This window comes from Jaculus jaculus, chromosome 22 (genome assembly GCF_020740685.1).
Source record: "Jaculus jaculus isolate mJacJac1 chromosome 22, mJacJac1.mat.Y.cur, whole genome shotgun sequence".
Classification (NCBI taxonomy): Eukaryota; Metazoa; Chordata; class Mammalia; order Rodentia; family Dipodidae; genus Jaculus; species Jaculus jaculus.
The window spans coordinates 12117094-12140061 of record NC_059123.1 but is presented as its reverse complement, the minus strand read 5'-3'; the positions used below and the strand labels follow the sequence as shown (position 1 = coordinate 12140061).

General features: G+C 40.8%; 1 protein-coding gene across 1 annotated transcript in view; it reads right to left on the bottom strand.

Moving 5' to 3' along the window:
- The window catches only part of Pik3c2g (phosphatidylinositol-4-phosphate 3-kinase catalytic subunit type 2 gamma), a 336855-nt gene that overhangs the window by 188957 nt on the left and 124930 nt on the right, over nucleotides 1-22968 (bottom strand). The window contains exons 16-17 of the mRNA XM_045139435.1: nucleotides 19703-19796; nucleotides 16399-16493 (exon numbers count right to left, since the gene is read on the bottom strand). Of these exons, the coding sequence (XP_044995370.1) occupies nucleotides 16399-16493; nucleotides 19703-19796 (189 nt within the window). The remainder of the gene's footprint in view (nucleotides 1-16398; nucleotides 16494-19702; nucleotides 19797-22968) is intronic.

Genomic DNA, 22968 nt, shown 5'->3' with positions numbered 1-22968 from the left:
GTGTATTCTTAGCTGTATCAATTGATTTGATGTAATATATTTTCAGGGTAGGACCTTAAGGTATTAGGTGTGGCTTTAAGACTCTCAGAGTATCTACAAAGATGTTCTTAGGGGTTGAGTTTCCCTGCTATAGGAGTATTCAAGCAGGCTGAGTGGAATAATATACTGGTAGATTCTAAAATTTAACTAAACACTGTACCCATTCCATCAAAAACAGCCCCGAGTATGTATGCAAGAGTAGTTATTATAATGACCAGATCCTCTATCAACAAAGAGGTTTAGATTTCTGGTCTGTTGAGGTATCCAAGTCAGCTTGTGACCAAGTGAGACCCTTCCCTGGTGCAATCCCAGTTACCTTGGGTGATTGTGGTCTCAGTCAAGTTGCTGCCTGGGTCGTCGGGCTGCTGTTCTGATTTCTGGAGCTGGGCACTTGCTTTTCCTACGGGGCAAACTGAGCCGCTGCTGCCGCCTCTGCAGCTGTTGTAGCTGCCACCCCCGGAGCCCCCACCGCTGCTGAAGCTGCCGGTGCCGTGTCCACCGCTGCTGCTCACCCCGAAGCCGCTGCTGCGGGATCTGTCACTGCTGCCGCTCCTGGGTCCGCTGCTGCTGGGGCCACTGGTACCGGTGCTGGAGCCGCTGAAGTTGCTGCCGAATTCTGCTCCTGCTTGGGTCCCGCCGTCAGCCCAAGTTGGCGTGGCCGGGTCCCGGGCCGCTGCTGTGTTCGCTGGAGCTGGGTTCAGGCGGCGGGGGAGGGGAGGGAGCCGTGGCTGCTCTGGTTGTATCGCTTCTCCACGTGTGCTTCTACCTCGCGGTCTGCTCCTCCCTTCGTTGCTCGCTGCCGCTCTCCCCTCACGTTTCCCGAGTTGCGGAGAGCGCGGTGTGAGGGGAAAATCCCGCACCTGGCTTGTCCTGCGGCTCGAGCCGAGAGTCCGGCGGTTTTCTGCCGCTCCGCGGTTGCGGCGGGTAGCCGAGCCGCCCCGGAGCCGCTGTTCCCGCCTGTGCAGGCTCTGGATGCTCTATAACTCTTCCACTTCTCCGCTGCTGCCTCAACTTCCTATACACCTCACTTTTTAGTAAAAGTGTGTATTTTGCTGAGTTTTTTTTGGTCTTTCCCCCCCCCCCCCAGGCTGCTTTGGCGTGGTACCTACGCCGCCATCTTAACCGGAAGTCTTAAGTCCCCAACTTTTAAAGTAAGTGTTATTCTTTTCTTTTGCTATTTACAATCTTAAGCCTCTAGAAGAACTAGGGAATGACATTCTATTGGTGTTTTCTGCTCTCTTGTGCTAGCAGGCAGAGTGAGATGGAAGTTGGATGTTGAAATGTAAAAACATGTATCAACAAGCAATCTGTGAGGACTGCTAGATTTCATGTCTGTTAAATTTCTCTCCCACTAAATGACACATGCATTCCCAACTGGTTTTGATATTTACAGTGCTTCAACACACTTTCCTCAATGATCAGTAAAAAAGTTTGCTTAGTGATGTGCTTTACCTTCATTTTTACTCATTTTATAATTTGTTATTAACCTTAAATTATATTAACAGAATGGATAAGACAAAGAAAAAAGAGTGACAGAAGTATAAAGTCAATTGTCAAGAATCCAAGTTCTAACAGTATTAACTTATAATATCTGGGAACTAAGATTTCAGCAATAATCTTACCCTTCCTACATGTCTCAAAAATATAAGCCTTGGATATGCTAAAGGTACATAAATGATAATTATTAATCAACCACTTTTCACCATAACTGCGTTAAGTATCACTGACTTTCTTTTGTTCACAGTGAAATCCATACTCATAGACACTAAATAATTCATACAAGATGACACAGTTTATAAAGACTTGAACTATACTTTCTACTTAAATGTGCTCATCCCAAAATCTTGTTCTTTTATTATCATATTATTCATTATTTTTTATTGATATTCCATCTTTAACAATACTTAAGTTTTGATAAAGAGATGAATAATAGGTAAATAAAAGAGAGCTAGGTAACATATTGAGAATATACTTCCTACATACTGCTTGGTCTGTTGGCTGGAGTCCACTGGTACAACCTTGCAGCTGCCCCTACTGTAGCCAGCAGCCCAAGGTCTAGATCACCTCATGTGTATCAAGATAAGCAGGAGAGTTATAAAGTATTTAGAAGAATAAGAATTTGGTTAAATATTTAAATCTGGTACAAATAATGTTCTTAGACACCAAACCATAAAGTAGCTTCCTCTTGTAACTACATTAATTAGGTACAAATGTGAGTTAGAAAATTGAATTGGAAGAAAAACAAGAAGCATCTACAACATTTTACCATAGTGATCTTTTCATAAGCAAAGAAAAAAAAATACAGCTTAAAAACAAAGGGCTCATTCATGAACAATACACAAGGAACTCAGAATATTTATAGGTAATAGAGAAGACAGAAAAAGAATGAAAAATTGTTCAGTAATTCCAAGTGCTCACAGAGTAGTAATCTGGGAAATCATATCAGAAATGTGGCAAGTGGCTGCCAGCAAGACCACTTGATTAAGCACTTGCCAAATCTCTCCATACAGCCCTGTATACCAGGGTTATGAGAAACAACGTAGTTAAGTCAGTAGAACACAACTCACCCTGGATGTGGTCAGTGCAACGCTTGATACCTCTTGAAAAATGTGTGCTTTAGAGCACAATATAATTCTGTAGGTCACTTAACTCAACTTCTGCAAATTCAGGGAACTAGTTACTCTTATTTTTCAAAAACTAGCAAAAATGTTTATCAGTATATCAAGGGCCAAACATCTAGCATAATAGGACTTGATCTATGCACCTTTCATTAGAAAAAAGCAAAAAAGAAAAAAAAAGTTTGACCTGATTACTGTGCATGGGAGGGACATGGTGGCAACAGAAGCCTGTGTCGCATGATTTGTTTTCTTTCAAGAGGCATTTCCTGAGTGAGCTCTCAGCATGGACGTTCAGACCCAATGACCCAATTTCACATTCCACAAGAAACAGAGCTGTCCATACCAGAAATATCCTTTCAGAAGTGCAAAAATAATCTGATACTTTTTGAAATTCCCAAGGTTTCAAAAGAGATTTGCTATAAGTTACAAATATTCTAAATTTAGCAGGAGACCTGTGTCCTCTGATGGCCATCTCTCTAGTGACTGGCACTGGAGAATGTGGCTCAGTTCTTGCCAGTGATATGAGAAGTTAGCTCTGCTTGTGGGGTTTATTGAAAATTGTACTTTTTGAAGGGATACTACCATTACTTTTGGTGTGTGAACAGGACAGTAGTTATGGCAGTAGGTTTATGACAATGAGGTGAACTGAAATGAGGACGAATCCATACACCCAGAATGACACAGCAGAAAGATAGAAACAAACAAACAAATCAGTGAGCTGCTGCACAAACCATTTTACACCAGCTACATCAGGAATTTTGAATCCTCATAGTCCCCCCCCACAGCACATGTTTGTGCATGTGTGTGCATGTGCACATGCATGCTTGTGCACAGGGGACAAAGGTCAATGTTGCATGTCTTCCTCAATAGCTTTCCACTTTTTTTGCTTTTATTTTTTTGTGGTAGGGTCTCTTTCTGTGTGTAGAGCTCACCCATCTGGCTACCCTAGCTGGCCAGTGAGCTCTGTAGATTCCTTGTCTCTGCCTTCACAGTACTGGAATTATAAGTGAACACCATGATATTGCATGATGAGTGCATTTTATGTGGGTGCTGGGGACCCCAACTCAAGTCTTCACACTTGCATGGTCAGCATTTTACCCACCAAGCCATTTCTCCAGTCCTGTAACCCAAATCGTCTTAGCATGAAGGGAAACAGTGAAGTAAACTAACATATATCATGTGTTAAGAATTGTATTGGTAGTTTGAACAAAGGCTGAGGTTGGACTCATCCTCACAGGGTTAAAAATCTGAGCCCTAAGGCATTGAATGCAGATAAGGATGCACCTGCATTCCAGGAGGTTGGCTATTCAATGTTATCTGGAAATGAAAAGTCTTCTAAGGACTGGGACCAGTGTTTGAGAATAGAAAAAGATTCCATTTGAATACAGAATAATGAGGCTGGAGGGAGGCAGAGTTCTATAAGACTTCTACAGGAGAATCCATTCCACCTCAGTCTAGTAATTTAAAACCCTGTCCATGGAAGGACTCCATACAACGCGCTCCTCCAGACACAAAATGGCCTGGATATCCATGACCTCACAGTGCCTGACACTACCTACCCAAGACCATCATAATAGGAGGAAAAAATCATGACATCAAAATAAAAGAGAGAGACTTATGGGGGTGGAGGCATGATGGAGAGTGAGTTTCAAAGGGGAAAGTAAGGAGAGGGAGGGAATTGCCATGGGATGTTGTTTACAATCATGGAAGTTGTCAATAAAAATATATTAAGAAATTTTAAAAGCCCTGTCATCACAACAAAAGGGAATGGAATTAATAAATTATGTTAATCAGTTGGCTGTTAGAATCAGTTAGAACTACAGTCTACTTTATGAGTTTGTGATCATGTTGTTTCCCATAAAGATTGCTCTGGGAATAGGGTCCAGAGAGATGAGCTGAAGATGGGTGAGGGCAGAAATGGAAAGCAGCAAGAGAGCTATTGCAGTGTCTAAGAATGTGAGCTAACAAGCTATCTGGGGAAATGGAAAAGAAGCCACAAATTCTAGGCATAGGTAGAAGTGATAGCCAGGATTTACAGAGAGCTTGAAGGGAGAAAAGTCACTAGGTAAGAATAATGCTCCCTTGATTTTCTACACTATACACCATGGTAGAATAAGGCATGCCAAAACATTCAGAAATACTGAGCCTAAGAATTGAATGGGTCAAGGGTAGGATATTAAATTTAACTTTGACACAGCATAGCTTACATACATATCTTAATGATGAAGACTCAGAGAAGATGGTTACAAAATGTACCTACAGGTTAAATCTCTTAGAATTATTTATAGAACTTTGTGAACAAAAAGCCAAAGGCAGTTTTGGAAGATATCTGTCAAAATGATGATTTTTTTTAAAGCATTGGATTTTTTTTCTTAACTAAGTAGTTTGGAAATAGCCACTTTTTTTTTTTTTTTTTTTTTTTTTTTTTGTCTGTTGAAACCAATTTAGTTTTTGAAAAGAAAGCCAAACACTGAATGTAAAGATAGGTACTGGCCTTTTATTTTATGTTCCCTGTTGTAGTTACTTTCTCATTGTTGGGACAAAACACCCAACCAAAAGTATCCCATGGGAGGAGAGTATTTTTATTTTATTTTATTTTTGGTTTACTCTGTCTACAGGAAACTCCATGATGGCGTGGGAAAGCAGGACCTGAGGATGGGCATCACCTCTGCCAAGGCAGGTGGGTAAGAGCAGCAGGAGAGGGAGTTGACTAACACTGGCAAGGTAGGGGCTAGTAAGCCCCAAAGTCTACCCCAGCAACACCTTTCCTCCAGCAAGGCTCCACCTTCTAAGTTGCCAACCAACTGGTGACCAAGCATTCAGAATGTGTGAGTTTATGGAGTACATCTGACTCCAACCACTACATCCCCCCTTTCTACCATGGCACAATCCAATTTCTCGAGAGTCAGTTTTCAAGCTGCATGACAGAACCCTTGCTGAGTTTACTGAATCCATCTCCAGTCTCTTACCTCTCCTTGAAGCTGGGTCAGGCTTGCTGTTGACTCCTTGCTATGGAATGGATACAAATGTAGTATGTGCAACATATAATAATTCAATACAGTGGTATGATTTTGGTTTTCCTCTCTTTATCTAGGTCCATATTTTAGAATCCAGGTATGGTTCCAAAGTCTGGGAGATGGTATTGTTTGTATTTCTTCCTTCCATAAATTTGTGTGTTGAAATTTAATCCCCAGGATTACAATATGAGGAGAGCATCCTGATGGGAAGAGCTTGGGTCATGCAAGTTCTGCCTTTATAAACGGATTAAGTCTTTAGGACTTTGTACCAGTGGGTTCTATTTCCTTTGTTCTTCTATGTGAAGAGCAACACTTTTCTTCCCTGCTCCCCACCCATGGAAAAGCAGTGTACAATCTCATTGAAAGGGAAAGCTAACCCTGCCTGCCTTGGGCTTCAACTTAGCTTCCAGAACTGTGAAGGGTGAACTTCTGATGTTTATACATTACCCAGTCTAAAGTGTGAGCTTTGAGCAGCACAAATGGTTTGAGACAGGGAGTGACTGAGCCTTAAGCTGGGTGGGGAGAGAATGTCAGTGTACTGATGACTTCCAACTCTCCTCAGGCTTCTGCACCCAGCTACAAGATGGGCACCTATGCAACTGATTTTGCTTACAATTGAGTACTTTCTCACAATAAAGCGGTCTATAAGGATTTATTTTCTACCTCACTTAACTTGATAAAATGAACCAACTTAATTGTATGAGCATGTTGCTATTTACCTAATAGTGTTTGAGAAAACACAGAAAGTCCATATTTTTTCTATTATATATGTACTTAAAAGTAAAGGCAGTACCTACTGAGTCTACTAACAAAATTCTTTGGTTAATCTCTTATCACATATGCTTTAATAGTAAAGAGTAGCTTCAGTGTTTTACGTGCAAATCACACACTAAGAAAGTTTCTGTAAGCAACCGAACATCTCCCTAAATAGTTCTTCAAAGGCACAATGTTTGAGGGAGATAATTACAAGCATCTAACAATAATATCTGATCATCTAACATCTAATTAAATGTAGTCGTCATTCATAATTGACAGTACTTGCAGATCACCCAACACCCAGATGAATGAGAACATTTCTGAGCCTTTGGGTCTAAAGGTCTCCATTTGGATATTGTTTCTTTTTCAATTTTTTCCTCTCAAATAAGAAAATGTTACCTCTTTGGTGCTTGAGTAAGTTCCTAAGTGCTGATGAGGAGATGAAGCATTTTATAAGTATATCTTGTGGTATCTTTGAGCAGTAAATGCTGGATTGGGAAGAGACCTAATTTAGATATGAGTTGTGCTACAAAAATATTTCAGTCCCATGTCAGTTGTCTGATAATCAATCATAAAAATCACTGAATTTGTGAAAAATCTCTCTATTGAGTTTTGAATTTTAATTAGTTTATTTAATTGCAAGTAGAGAAGACAGACAGAGAAGGGGTGCACCAGGGCCTCCAGCCACTGCAAGTGAATGACAGATGCACACACCACTTTGTGCATCAGGCTTTATGTGGGTCCTGGGGAATCGAACCTGGGTCCTTGGGCTTTTCAAGCAAGTGCCTGAAACTGCTGAGCCATCTTTTCAACATTTAACAAACCTTTTTATAACTGATACTCCTCAGAATCCCAAATGACTTCAAAATCCTAAAACTCTGAATATCTTTTAGTCATTTTGGGAAGCAAATTCAAGTATTATCAGAACACTAGGATAATTTCTAAATAGAATGGCTTTTTGTTGACCATATTTTAGGTTGGCCAGAATAAAACGAGATAATGAAGATAAGCACAGTGATGCTGTTTTGCAAGGCCTCTGCCCATACTCCAATCGTAAACTATGGCTTTGGAGAACTAACATTAATATGATTTGGAAACCAGATTCCAGTTTAACAAAAACACTGATATAATTGCACATGGTTTGGTGATACAAACTTGCTGGAGAGTGGATTCAGAAGTGCAGATCCCCAAGGCCAGACTGGAGCCAAGTTTCAACATTTGAGGTCAGTACGTACATACAAAATATCCATTTTCATAGCTCTTCAGTTTTAATGCAATATAAGAATTTGAGGGCTGGAGAGATGGCTTAGTGGTTAAGGCATTTGCCTGTGAAGCCCAAGAACCCAGGTTCAATTCCCCAGGTCCCACGTAAGACATATGCACAAGACGGCACATGCATATGGAGTCCATCTGCAGTGGCTATAGGCCCTGGTGCACCCATTTTCTCTCTCTCTCTGTCTTTAATAAATATATAATTAAATAATTTTAAAAATAATTTGAGGGAAAACAATTGAAATAAGGGACACATTTCAGAGGAGCATTGTCTCTGACTTTTGGATTTACTCATGATTGAACATTTTGTATGTTTGTATTTACATAATAGCAGCAGTAAGACCTAAATGACATTATGAAATTAATCTAAAATTATGTGGTTTGAAAAAAGTTTATTAAAGGCTCCACATAAAACCTCTATCATGTGACAGAATGACTCAAGCAAAGCAAATGTTTCTGTGTTATGTCCTCATCTGGTATCTGTGCTAATGGGTTTTACAGGCTACCATGTAAAAAAACCAGGAGACTTTCTTACAAATAGCCATGGCCTTTTCTTCATAGAAAGAAGTATTGTTTAAGTGAGTTGCCTATTGCAGAAATCCTATTTGGTGTATACTTTTCTGAGAACAACAGAGTGAGCGAGGATTACAGAAGATCAATAGTAAACCACAGTGAGATAGATCTTTCTTAACAAAACACTGAAACGATATTTTATTATTTATTGCATTGTAAAGGTAAAAAGGTGAATTACTGGCAATGTAATGATTCTTGAAAGCAAAGCATTGGAGCTTTAAAACCTCCTATTGATTTTGTATTATGTGTGCTCTCCTGCACTGCACTCATTCCCTCAAGAAGAGCTCTTTAGTCTTCACAGGATCGCAGAGATCAAGGCAGACAGCAAACATTTACCTCCTCGGTGTATTCATTTTTATGCCTTTATCAGTATTTAAAATTGACAGAATGGGGGCACATGGTTAGGTTTGTGATTTGCTTAGTGGCCTGTCTTATGTCCCTGCTTGCATTTGGAACAGGTCATAAGTGAAATGGAGAGATGTATTGAATCTGCTGTGTTCCCTCCTTCTCATCTCAGCCTGCCACACAGCTAAAGGGTTCTTACAGGCTGGATGCCAGTGTTGGTCTGTGAGCTTCTTCGAGAAAAGGGCCTTCTTTATTTCATCCTTATTAGTTCAACAACATGTATAATCTCAATGCCATGTAAATGAACAGATTGGTAATTTGTCATAAACATTAGTTACTGAACATATATGTTCAAGTTAAAAAAAGACTGCTGACTGCAGTTAATAGTAATAGTTTACCTGTAATCTTCAATGAGAGATTTCTAAGAACCAGGGAGAACTATGTTGGGGATGAGAAGAAGGACAAGTGAGACTTTAAAACAAAAGCAATGTGTTTGAGAAGTTGTCCCCAAATTCAAGACAAGGAAAAGTTCGGAATGGGTTGTTTATAAAATGAATGGACAAATTTTGCATCCCCTCATGTGACAGGTAGTGTATCAGAGCTCATGAGTGCTACTTGGAAAAGCACTGGAGCCACCGTCGGCTCTGTCCCCTCTCTGACTCTCTCCTCGTCTGATGTGTGGTGTCGCACCAGCGTCTTCCCAGCTCAGCCAGCGCTGACTTGCTCACCAGCTCCTTCCTCTCCAGTTTCCCCTTCACTGGGGACTGAGATGGGGCCAAACCCTGGACGTGCCTCTGGCCCTGCAACTCATCTACTTTTCATGTTTTAAGATTTTATTATTGTTCGTTTTTTATTTGCAAGGAGAGAGAGAGAGATACAGGAAAAGAGAAAAAGAGGACGAGAGGGAGCGAACGGGCACGTCAGGCCTCTCACCACCACCACGAATGCCACGTGCAATGCTCCCTTTTGTGCATCTGGCTCTGTGTGTGCTGCGGAACACAAGCCAGGCTGGTGTGCTTGTCAGGCAAGCGCCTCATCCACGGAGCCAGCTCTCTGCCGCTGGGGCTCTCTCCACTAGCTCAAGCAGCTTTCCTGTGCTAAGTCTGAGTTTGCAGGTTGGAGCCTAGTCCTTTCATTAAAGTGCCAAGTGTGGCCTTAGGTGTTTGTAAGAAAAATAGGGAAAAGCACACAGGAAGAGCTTCACATGGGGGATTCTTCCCAGGCTGTCCCGTACATTAAAGGTTACACTCTTACAAAGGAGCTAGGCAATGAATTGTTCCCTCCATTGCCACCGATTCCAGTCGCCATCTAGGAGCACAGTCAGCCGGACTGGAGACAGGGAGGAAGGCTGATGACTCCGTTGCACCGTAGCACGTGCCACCATTTTCTCCACCGGAAAAAACGAAGAGACAACGAGCCTCCTGCAGCCGTGAGTTGTACCACATTTTGGGATTCAGTCAGCTGCGGGCTGAAAATACTTGAAAAAAATTGCCTGTGCTGAGTTGGTAAGGCTTTTTTTCATCTTAAACGATACAGTAGACTGACTACTCATATCATATAAAGCAGTAGGAATAATTACAAATGACTGCAGTGTGTGAGACGACGAATGTAGACTACATAAACATAAGACATTATATTATACAGTGACTTGAGCTTCCACAGATTTTGACATCTGAGGAGGAGGGTAAACTGAAGGAAATCTGGAAATACCAAGGGGAAATTGTCTTTATATTTGTCATCTCCATTCAGAAATGTCTATGTCAGGTTTTTTAGATATGAGATAGGAAGTAGTGCATGCAATCTCTTGAGGAAGTTTTGTTTTTCTTTTTGAGAACATTCCAGACAAACATGTTAGGAATATTAAGAAGTTAGCAAGGGTCCATTCTTAGGTCAGGTTTAGCCTTGGGCCATCAAGGGAGGTCTCTTGAAAGTAAATTGTCTCATAAATTTCCTCATTCCCCAACCAGATGCCTGGCTGTGGAAACTGGGGTGATTCCCCAGCAGCAGGGTAGTAGTCAATTAGCAGTTGGTACAAACACGGGATGGAAGGAGCGGCTCAGTAAATGTGATCTAGCTGGGGCATCAGGACGGCCTTTCACAGTGCCTCACCCAGATTCCGTGGAGATCATCAGCATGTGAAAAACATGGGACCTTATTTCTATGTTTTCTTGACACTGCTATCATGAGCCGCTGAATGTTCTGGAAGGAGAAGAAGGCCAGTGCTGAGCTCGTGCGAGAGGACACCTGGCAGAGACAGTCTGCTGTGGGATAGAACCGACCCAAGGCAGGGTCTTCGTGCCATCTTTCCTGTGCTTGCACAGAGATTACTACCCGCAGATGGCTCGAACAACACAATTCTATCCTCACAGCTCTTGAGCTTGGAAATCCAGAGGCCAGGCCATGCTCCTTGTAAGTCCTTAGGAGAGCACCTTGAAGCAGTCATGGCTCCAGGCTTTCCTATGTTTGTGGGTGCATTAGAACAAACAGCACCCCCACGTTCCCATGGCATTCTCCAGTGTGATTTATACATACTTATATCTCTTATTCATAACGTCTTGGATGTAAGACCACCCAGATCATACAGGGTGATTTTATGTCAAAATTTTTCTCTTAGTTTCATCTTCAGATAAGGTCACAGTTCAGTTTGCTGGGCTTAGGATATGGGCATAGCTGTTTTGAGGTCACCAAACACCCCATTAACAGTTAAATTATGTCCTCTCCCGCATGGAAAGGGGCACTTGTTTTAATTTTCTATGATGATTTTGTTAGGAGCGGCCTCTATATCCAAAGCCAGAATATTGCCTTTATTACCCTAAGCTGTCTTTCAGGGTACGGACTTGGAAGTAAAGGTTTAGTTTTACACCTTCCTAACCAAACATTCATGTTTATTATTTATTCCAGTTTGTATGTGTATTCTCCTCAGTTGGCCCATGCTTTTGAGAACTTGGTCCCAAGTTGGTGGAACTTTTGGAGGAGGCTGTGCAACCTCTGGTACATGAGGCTTGGTTGGGGAGGTGGGTCACTGGGGACAGGCTTTGAGGTAATAGTTCAGCCTAGTTCTCCTCTGGGCTGAACTGTGCAACTTTCTCTGTGTCAGGATGGTCAGCTTTGGGCCAGAACACTCCCTTCCTCCTCTAAGTGGCTTCTAGCAGATTCTTTGTCTCGGTGGTGAGAAAAGTAATGAACATTTCCATTTTAAAAAAAGGGGCTGGAGAGATGGCTTAGTGGTTAAACACTTGCCTGTGAAGCCTAAGGACCCTGGCTCGAGGCTCGATTCCCCAGGACCCACGTTAGCTAGATGCACAAGGGGGCACACGTGTCTGGAATTTGTTTGCAGTGGCTGGAGGCCCTGGTGCGCCTGTTCTCTCTCTCTCGCTGTCCCTCTTTCTCTGTCTGTTACTTGCAAATAAATAATAAATAAACAAAATAATTAAAAAAAAAAGAGGAACTACTCATTCACTCATCTCCTTCCAATGTGAAAGACTCATATGAACCTCACATTAGTTTCCCTTCTTTGTAAAGATGCTTGCAGTGATACCAGGTGATCCAAGATGGTTTTCCTTGCCAGGCTGTGCCGTATATGACGAAGTGGCGTCTGAATTGTGGTGAGTCCACGCAGTGGAGAGCGGAGGTCGTTTCAGATGTGCACGGTGACAGGGCCCGGAACACAACGCTGGGGGCAGGGAGACTCCAAGTCCTGGGTAAGGACTTGATATCGAGCACACTGTTAAATAACCATGTGGACTCTGCAGCAGCAGCAGCTCATCCGAGTGAAAACTCATTATGTTGATGGCGGAAAGGCCCTGAACTTTGTTTTAATCTAATTTCATGGCCTTTTTTTTTTTTGTCCTGGAAGTCCGAAAGTTTCAGGTCCATCATGTGGGATGAACACCCCTTCAACAAGACCCTATGCACTTGCTTTGTTTCCCAAAATGTGCGAAATATCAACAAAATTATTTTCTGCTTGTTTTGAGATCTTTGTTTTGAAAGGACTTTAAAATTTGCTTAATAATTTTCATTCTCCTTTTCTCTTTATTTTCACAATTTACCCCACAAAAACAGATGGTCCACTTGTGCTTTATATTCTTTTCTATTCCTCCTCTCTTACTTCTTGTATCAGTGGAAGAGAGTGAAATTTATGGTCCTTTGTTAGTCCTAAGAGTAAGACAGGCTTTTCTCCCAGCCTCTTTGGAAACAGTGATGTAACTGTATTTATGCAAACATGCTAGTATGACATTGATTTACAACTTTGTGTGCCTTGCTCATGACTCCAATTTTCACACCACTTTAGCACATGAAGAAGTTACTGTGGCAGTGCATGGATTATAACATCAGTAATCAATTAGAGTCTGCCCTTAGTAGTGTATTCTAATTTTTAATATGCCATTTTTAAAGAAACTACCTTTTCCTATACTTAAAAACATTTCATTTAATTTAATTTGGCTATTTAACTAAGAGAGTGAGAGAAAGAGTGTGAGAGAGAGGGAAAATGGGCATCTCAGGGCCTCTAGCCACTCCACATGAACTCCAGACATGTGCATCACCTTGTGCATCTGGATTTATGTGGGTACCGAGAAATCAAACTTGGGTCCTTAGGCTTTTTAGGCAAGTGCCTTAACCACTAAACAATCTCTCCAGTCTCTTCTTATATTTTTATACACATTTATAGTCTGGCTCAAACATCAATCTTGAAACTATTATCAGTCATGTTAATTTCTGACATGTGTCTATTTCAATAATGCATACTGAGAAAATGTTCTGCGGGATGTAAACATTGAGTCTCATGAAGTCTAGGACAGCTGGGTCAGGAAAGTACCATGAAGTGTATTCACTTAGGTTTATTTAGCACCATGTTGCTGATGGAGGATCTGAAAGGCCCTCATTCAGAGCTTTCATAAGTGTCTGCTGAGCGAAGGGCCAAGCATCAATGCCTTATTACAGCTATGTAAGAGAGGAAACACTGCTTCTTAGAGTAGATACTTAAAAGTAAGGTACGTAACACATCCAGCACTGGTCCCTCGCAACTGCCCATCTCTGCTTTGACATGAAATGTGCGAATCCTTTCATGGGAAAAGCTATATCAACATTAACACCAATTCTTTAAGTAGATCTCATGGGCTTCCAAAGTGCTACTGACTGGAAACAATCTAAGGGGCCATAGACTTGAAAACATGGAATGTGGTCATTCTGATAACTGATAAAGTAGACTTCCAACTAAAAGTAGTGAGAAGATAGAAAGAAGTCCACTGAATATTCATAAAGGGAATGTTTGTCAGGAAGAATAACAATTATAAACACAAATGCACCAAATGTTTGCGCTTCAGAGTCATAAAATGAATACCAATGGACATAAAATGTCAGACAAGTTCTGAAACAATAATAGTGACTCCACACCCTACTTTAAGCCTTAGATGGGGTACTCAAGCTAAACATCAACAAAGAAACTCCAGAGTTCAACTACACCATAGATCAAATGCGTATAAAAGATAATTCCAGAATATTCCTCTCAATAGCCATGAAATATACCTGTGTCACAATAGTCATGGGATCTTACCTAAAATAGACTCCATTCAGATTCACAAGTCACGTGTTACCAGATACAAAAGAATCAAAAGTGTTTCTTGTGTCTTATTAACGAACAGTGAAATAAAAGTAGAAAACAATAACAAGAGAAACCACACATATCTGGATATTGAATGACACACTTGTGAAGGAAAAGTGGGTAACTGAAGAAATTAGAGGGAATTAAAAGCTTCCTATAATCAAATGAAAATGAAAGCACAATTTACTGGCAACCGGGGATTCAGCTATAGCAGTTCTAAGAGGAAACCTTATAGCTATGCAAGCTTACTAAAATAAATAAATAAATAAAATCAGAAAGACCTCAAGTTCTTAGCAAAACAAGAAAAAGCCATCTCTAAAATAAACAGCAAGAAAGGTCAGAGCAGAAACTAATAAAATGGGTACTAAATTAACACAATATGGAGTCAGTCAAAAAATTGGTTCTTTGGAAAGATGAATGATTGTCAAACATCTTGCCAAACTACCCAACAGAAAGAGTGAGAAAACAGGTTCAACAATTAGAAATAAAATGGGAGGTCACTACAGATTTCGATTAAATATAGCAATCCATTAGGGTGTATTCCAAAAGCACCGGAAAATCTGGAAGAAATGGATGAATTTCTAAGCATGTATAACCTACCAACATGAACTTAAGAAGACAAAAGGAATTTAAAATATGTCCATAATGAGGTATGATATTGAAGTAGCAATCGACACAGGGAGAAAAATAGAGAGCATGTGTGTGTGTGTGTGTGTGTGTGTGTGTGTGTGTGTGTGTGTGTTTTATAGTAGAAATGGGACCATGAAAGGAAGGAAGAGGTCTTTTTGTTTTGTTTTGTTTTGGTTTATTATTATTTTTATTTATTTATTTTAGAGTGACAGACACAGAGAGAAAGAGGCAGATAGAGAGAGAGAGAATGGGCGCACCAGGGCCTCCAGCCACTGCAAACGAACTCCAGACATATGTGCCCCCTTGTGCATCTGGCTAACGTGGGTCCTGGGGAATCAAACCTCGAACCAGGGTCCTTAGGCTTCACAGGCAAGCGCTTTACTGCTAAGCCATCTCTCCAGCCCCAAAGTTGTTTTTTGTTTATTTTTTATTTATTTATTTGAGAGCAACAGAGAGGAGGGAGAGAGAGAGAGAATGGATATGCCAGGGCTTCCAGCCACTGCAGATGAACTCCAGACACGTGCACCCCTTTGTGCATCTGACTAATGTGAGTCCTGGGGAATCCATTCTCGAACCGGGTTCCTTAGGCTTTACAGGCAAGTGCTTAACCGCTAAGCCATCTCTCCAGCTCTAGGAAGAGGTCCTAAGAAGAGGTAAGGTGAACAAAAGAAGCCAGGGACAGAATGCATGTGACATGAGAGGGTACAGGGAGACTATTTGTAGGAAGAAAGGGGACCCGCAAGAGGGGCAGTAGGGAAGGGGAAGGCACTGGGAACATAAACAGATAGAAATGACATATAATGACATTTACACATGAAAATTCCATAATGAAACCCAATACTTTGTATGCTAACTTAACAAAAAGTATTAAAAATAGGGCTGGGGAGATAGCTTTGTGGATAAAGCACATAAAAAGATAATTACAGAATATTCCTCTCAATAGATATGGAATGCCCTCAATTGTAGCAGCATATAGGAGCTTAAGCCAGAGTATTTGAGTTTGATCCCCCGACTCCATGTAGAAATGGCAGGACCCTTGGGGGGCTTCTGTAATCCCTGCATGCTGCTCGTGAGATGGGAAGCAGAGACATGAGCATGCCCCACCAAATAATAATAACAATAATAACAAAAAATAAAATAAGCAGTAATAGAAAAATATACTACTATGAAAATAAGACTGCTCTTTAATGCATAACTCAATATAAACATGGCCTGCTTCATGTATATGTTGACTGAATTTTAAGTTGAGGGCTGTATCGATTGCAAGGTAAAGAAATCTTCTAAACCTGCTCCAGAGACAATGATAATTAAAAAGTCACGCGAGAACCGGTCATGGCGGCGCATGCCTTTAATCCCAGTACTGTGGAGGCAGAGGTAGGAGGAGTATCATTAGCTCATAAGCTCAAGGCCACCCTGAAACTACAGAGTGAATTCCAGGTCAGCTTGAGTTAGAGTGAGACCCTACCTCAAAATACCAAACCAAACCAAACCCAACCAACAGCAACAACCAAAACCAGGGCAGGTGAGTCTTCGCGGTTGGTCTTACCAGTACAGACGATGGGCTACCTGGACGCTCTGCAGTGCTCGCTGGAGGAGCAGCTCCACCAGTGGGCTCTCCAAGCTCCATTCAAACTTGACCGCCTGTAGTGAGAGACACGGAACTCAGTCACAAATGTGGAAGTGGATTATGAAGGGTCTGAAGAGGCTTGCAAATGGCCTGGAGCACTGTGGGGACATTTGCTAAAACACTGGGCATAGTTTATTTGTTGCTGCATAGTTAAGAGCATATCTCTCTCTCTCTCACACACACACACACACCTTACACAGCCTGAGTGGCGTGGTCTGGCTTCTTTTCCTTGCTTATGTTCCAGATTATAGAATAAAATTAATAAAGGCAAATGGCTGGTGGAGTTCAACCATCTCTGGAAGGGAGTCCTGGCACAGAAATATACTATCTTTGACATAAACATGTCTCTGACATATAAATCTGGACTGGACATTTCTACCCACTTGGAGATCAAATTAACAGCCACAGGAATCCCTCATCGAAATTACCAGTTGGTATATTTGTATTGACCAGCAGAACTTAGAGCTTTGATTCTAATTTCAAAGCTGACTGTTGGCCACTGTAACCCATTCCCAAACACTTCCTTTATCCCTTCTGTGAACGGTTTACAATATGGTAAAAGCCAAAGAATGGTAGCCCCTGACATCCTTTGTGACCTAACTCAGACGTCCACGGGCCCTATGCAGGGACGTCACTGCCATCAATCTGTATATGGGTCCCTAGCAATCTCCCAGGAACCAGAATATTGTAAATGAAAACAAGATCCTGTTCACAAGGGCATGCTGAACACGTGAAGCTCACTGCGCAATGCCTCTCCAGCCCCTCTGTGTAGGTAGCAGACGACAGTATGCTGTGCTCATTCTCACTGAAGACGTACATGAATACGCAAAGTGGCCTCAGGCACCAGGGAGTTAGATAACTTCTTAAGATACAAGAGTGCTGAAGATGACGTTAACAAGGTTACATCATATCCTGATGCTCGTGCAATGCAAGTGGAAAGACGGTAACGTGTCCTGCTGACCTAGAGCCGCGAGCTGTTTTCACTGACTTGCTAACGCTGGGCTGACATGGCCATGAGTTTTGCTTACGCCCTCCTTTTGAGCATCGTCGTATGGGCATAGGGGCAGCAGCTGCACCTTGGAGCTGACTGTTACATCAGCCTTTTACTTTGTTCCCAGTTTCTTTTTGCAGAACCCAATTACCACAGTTCATCAATTGTCTCCCTTGCTTATAGACAGCTCATGTTAATGATACAATTTCCCCCTAAGCCAGCCTTACCATGTGACACGTTTCAGAGTTATACAGCACATTACCATAAACTCTTTTCTTGGAGACTACCTTCTAGATGAAAACCTGTGGTTTATAGTGAATTTGGGTCTCAGTCTTTTTTGACCCCTAGCTATGAGCCAGATCTGGTTTTCATTATGGTCTTACAATCCTTTCTTTTTTTTTTTTTAAACTTATTTATTTATTTATTTATTTGAGAGCGACAGACACAGAGAGAAAGACAGATAGAGGGAGAGAGAGAGAATGGGTGCGCCAGGGCTTCCAGCCTCTGCAAACAAACTCCAGACGCGTGCGCCCCCTTGTGCATCTGGCTAACGTGGGACCTGGGGAACCGAGCCTCGAACCGGGGTCCTTAGGCTTCACAGGCAAGCGCTTAACCGCTAAGCCATCTCTCCAGCCCTTACAATCCTTTCTTAATGTAGCCTGTCTTATACTAACATGTTAACCCATAAAAAGAAAATGACATTCCAGAAAATAATTAACAAGATGGAAGGTATGATTTTTTATATCTTGGTTAATTTGAAGTTCAGGGTGGAATATATCTTAGACATAAACTTTATAATAAATGTGAAATTCTCAGTTACCCAATATGTATCTCTGTAGAAATTTAATCTTTTGGGCTGAGTTAGTTATGGCATGTTATCCACTCCCATAAATAATGAAATGAATAATGATCCTATAAATTAGATTCATCTTTCTTTTTTCAGTATAATGTCCTGGTGAGTTAAAAGAAGTAAGGATTGCTTTAAGGAGGGGACAATGCAGGTACTTGTCAGCCAGGCAAGGAGGACTTCAGAGTTCATGCTGTGATGGGTACCAAGGGACTTACTGGAGTATTACAGATATTTCCCAACGTTCTTAGAATTTCCTGTCAGTGGTTAAAAGGTGAATGCACTGTCTTTAAAATAACTTCCAACCTTTCAGACAAGAAAACAATTGAGTTTAACAAAACAAAACAAATACTACACAAAAACATGTTGGGCATGGTTGTCTTGGTTCTTGGGAAGTAGAGACAGAAGGTCAATCTTTAGCGCAGAGTGAGTTGGCGGTCAGCCTGGACTTTTGACCTTATCTCAGAAGGAAAATAAAGCAAGCAAGCCAACAAACAAACAAAAGCCACAGAAGAAAGCACATAAACAAATATTTTAGGACTCTCCAGCACTTAGCGTATAGCCGGTCAATTGGAAGAACAATCACCTTCCGTGGTTTGGGTATGCAGTCATTTCCATGACACTATGTGACATGTGTTAGTATTTTCTCGTATTTATACCATGTCTGTCTTTGCCCACATTCCTAGTTCGTGTTACTTTCTAAAGTCACTCCAACGTTGTATTGTTTGATGTCATTAAGAAATTGGTACAGGCAGAATCTGGGTGTTAGGAATGACTATTGTAAGATAATGTAGCCTGTCTTATACTAACATGTTAACCCATAAAAAGAAAATGACATTCCAGAAAATAATTAACAAGATGGAAGGTATGATTTTTTATATCTTGGTTAATTTGAAGTTCAGGGTGGAATATATCTTAGACATAAACTTTATAATAAATGTGAAATTCTCAGTTACCCAATATGTATCTCTGTAGAAATTTAATCTTTTGGGCTGAGTTAGTTATGGCATGTTATCCACTCCCATAAATATTAGTATTTAGAATAGTATTAGCATATTCTGTGGCAAAGGCAAGATATACTCATAAATGAAGAGGACCTGCTTACTAAGTGACGATTTCTCTAGGTAACATTTATTTGGTTAATGTCTTACTGCTTTATATATGTGCTCAGGAAAAGATTTTCATCACAAACATTTTTGTTTTTCCCCAACTATCAATTGTTTTGCAAAAATTTTCCTTTTGGGCTTCTACATGCCTTTTTGTTAACCTATCAGTTTGGGCTAGAAATAAGATTTGAAATATTCACATTGCTCTGATTTAGCTCATCATTCTAGAGAGTCACTATTTAGCCATCCGGGGTTCTCTGGTGCCTCCGAGGCTCTCACCTGAACTAGTTGTGGGAGATGCTCCAATAGCTCATCATCCGGAAGGTTGTTTAACTGTTCAGCGGCCACCTGACGGATTTCTTGATCTGGAAAACTAACACACAGTGAACACGTCTTCAGAGTCCACAAAGGCAAGAATGACATGCAGTACCACCCAGGACAGAGGATGAATTCCACCCTCCGTGCTCAAGGTGAACACAATCTCGGGCTCTACTAGGACAACCACTGGTTCTGACTGTCACTTTTTCTATCTTCTTTCTATCTTCTCTCACATGTCCTGTAGTAGAAAGGCCTGTTGACTAGACTTTTCAAACATGGGTTTAAGTCCCAAATCTCTAAAATATGGATTATAGGATACAGCTTGAAACCTTTTCTAAACTAGTACGAAAAATCTTTGCTTCTGATATAGCCATAGATTTGTTAAATAAACAATTGCCAGCTAGAGTTCTGAAAGTCTATATGGTGAAAAAAAGGAGTTTTAACATTTTCAAAATGTTTTTGGCCAGATATTAATGAAAAGCAGATATTACAAGTACTTTACAATAGGGAAACAGACATAATTTAATGAGGATACTTCCTCCTGCCCTGGGAGCTTCTTGAAGTTGGAGCACAGAGGACTGTGGTAAGATTCAGCACCACTAAGAAGCTAGTAAGCATCTCTCCCTGAATTACAGTTGAGCAGCAGTTAGCATCCGAAACTGTGTTCCACAGACAACTTTATTGTCAAATGGCTTCTCAGACATCATCATCATCCTTTCCATCTGAAGACATGATTCAGGTATCTCAAGTGCCCAGGAGTGCCCAGAAGTAACTTTGCACCATGCTGCTTTAAAGTGTCCTTGAGGGATGGAGGGATGGCCTAGTAGTTAAGGTGGTTGTCCGAAAAGCCAAAGGACCCAGCTTGATTCTACAGGACCCACGTAAGCCAGATGCACAAAGGTGGTGCATGCATCTGGAGTTTGTTTACAGTGGCTGAAGGCCCTGGTGTACCCATTCTTTCATTCTCTCTCTGTCTCTCTCTCTCTCACACACACACACATTCTCTTTCAAATAAGTAAATAAATAAATCTTCCTCTAAATAAATAAATTGCCCTTAACTTAAAAGATTTGACATGATTGGCTAGAACAAGACTTTGGTTAAGAACAATTTATTCTAAATGAGCACTTAAACAAATAAGAATAAGTTAAAACTTGAAGTCAGGCATGGTGGCACAGGCCTTTAATCTTGGTACTCAGGATGCAGAGGAAGGAAGATCACCATTGAGTTAGAGGCCACCTACAGACTATATAGTAAATTCCAGGTCATCCTGGGCTAGCAGGAGATCCTACCTCAAAAAAACAAAAGAACAAACAGAAATACTTGAATAAACTTTTTAATAATTCATATGAAAACAAAGAAATGAATAACAAATAAACAAAACCCTAAATTCCCTTTTTTTTCTTTCATTTTTGGTTTTTTGAGGTAGGGTCTCACTCTGGTCCAGGCTGACCTGGAATTAACTCTGTAGTCTCAGGGTGGCCTTGAACTCATGGCAATCCTCCTACCTCTGCCTCCCGAGTGCTGGGATTAAAGGTGTGCGCCACCATGCCCGGCTCTAAATTCCCTTTTTTAAGGGAATTAAGTGAATGCTTTTCTCAGCTATGAAGATTGGTTCCCAGTAGCACAGAAGTCAGAAAGTTTTAGTCTCTTTCTTCGGATATTAGGTTACTGAAGGGTGAAATGAACCTGATGCAGTGTAGGGTCAGAATATTTCAACTGTCCTTGAGAGCAGTTTGAAATGTAACCTAAAAAAGAGTCTTGCATGTTTTTAAAAAATTCAAACTGAGTATTTTAATTTCAACCAAATTTCACTTGTGTGCTTAGCCTCTCACCTTATTTCTGACCTAATAAATACTATCCTAAATAATAAAATTTCCCCATGAACAGTCTATCCATGAGATGGAGTGAGAACAGCAGTCCAGACACATCTTGTGAAGTATTGTCACAGCATCACATCATGCAAAGGGTGCACTAAAAATGCAAAGCTAGAAGGTCAGTTCATTACAGCACACTCAGACTTTGGATTTTGTTAACTAAATGCAATTGACTCTAATTTATTGCTTTCAATTACTCCACCATTTGTCTTGAGTTTGTAGACACCAAGGTCAGTTTGAGGACAGTTAGAAGCCTAGGAGGGGAACGTTACTTGATGCCCAAGTCATTATTTGGTGAGTTAGATCCAAGTCATTTGGGCCTTCTTACTTGCCTGTTTCACCTCAAAAATTTCAAAAAATATTTTATTTATGTGTTTGTTTATTTATTTATGAGAGAGAGAGTGGGGAAGAGAGAGAAAAAAAGAGAATTAACACACCAGGGCCTTTAGCCACTACAAACAAACTCCAGACGCATGCACCACCTTGTGCATCTGGCTGGGGAATCAAACCTGAGACCTTAGGCTTCACAAATAAGTGCCTTAACTACTAAGCAATTTCTCCATCCTCCAAAACAAAACTTTTAAAAGAATACTATCTATAGTTCTCCCATCTAAATATTACCCAGGTCCAAACCTGCTCACCTTTCCAGATCAGACAAGGCTCAGCATGTTCAGGTTGGTACGGCCATAGAGAATACTTCTAATTGTACATTTATTTGCATACACTAGAATGTGCATTTGATGAGAGGGAACATTTTTGTCTGTTAGACTCACAGGTATGTCTCCAGTGCCTCCAGCCCTGTGGGTACTCTCTGCATATGTGTTTAAAGACTATGTAAGATGAACTCATTGCCTTTTTACAAAAGATATCTTGAGTATCATACATTCCTTTAACAATTTTTGTGCAATCATGAAGCTCAAAAATTCTAAACGTGTTATTTCACTCCTCTTTGTCTTTTTTGTACATTTTCTACCTTTCCCAGGAGGTGAAATTCTTTCACCTCTGAGGCCAGGTTCAAGCATCAGTTTATTTTTAGAGCTATTCCTAGCCATGTTTATCTTCTTGTAACATCTCTGCATTCCCTACAAAATTCTGTATGGTTTATATGAATAGAGATGCGATCATTCATTTGTAAGGCCCTGGATACAGTCTAGTGGGGGAAAAAAGCATGTGGAATCTCCAGTAATCTTTGTTTGTGCTTGCTTTTAATTTCTTCTGTAACTTTGTGCTCCAGACTATGATTAATTACCTTGTGCTGAAACTTAGATTTTTCATATTGATATGTTATAAAATTTCTAAGTTATCTGTGAATTCATTTTTTATGAAGCATTAAATTGGGCTCTATTTCCAAT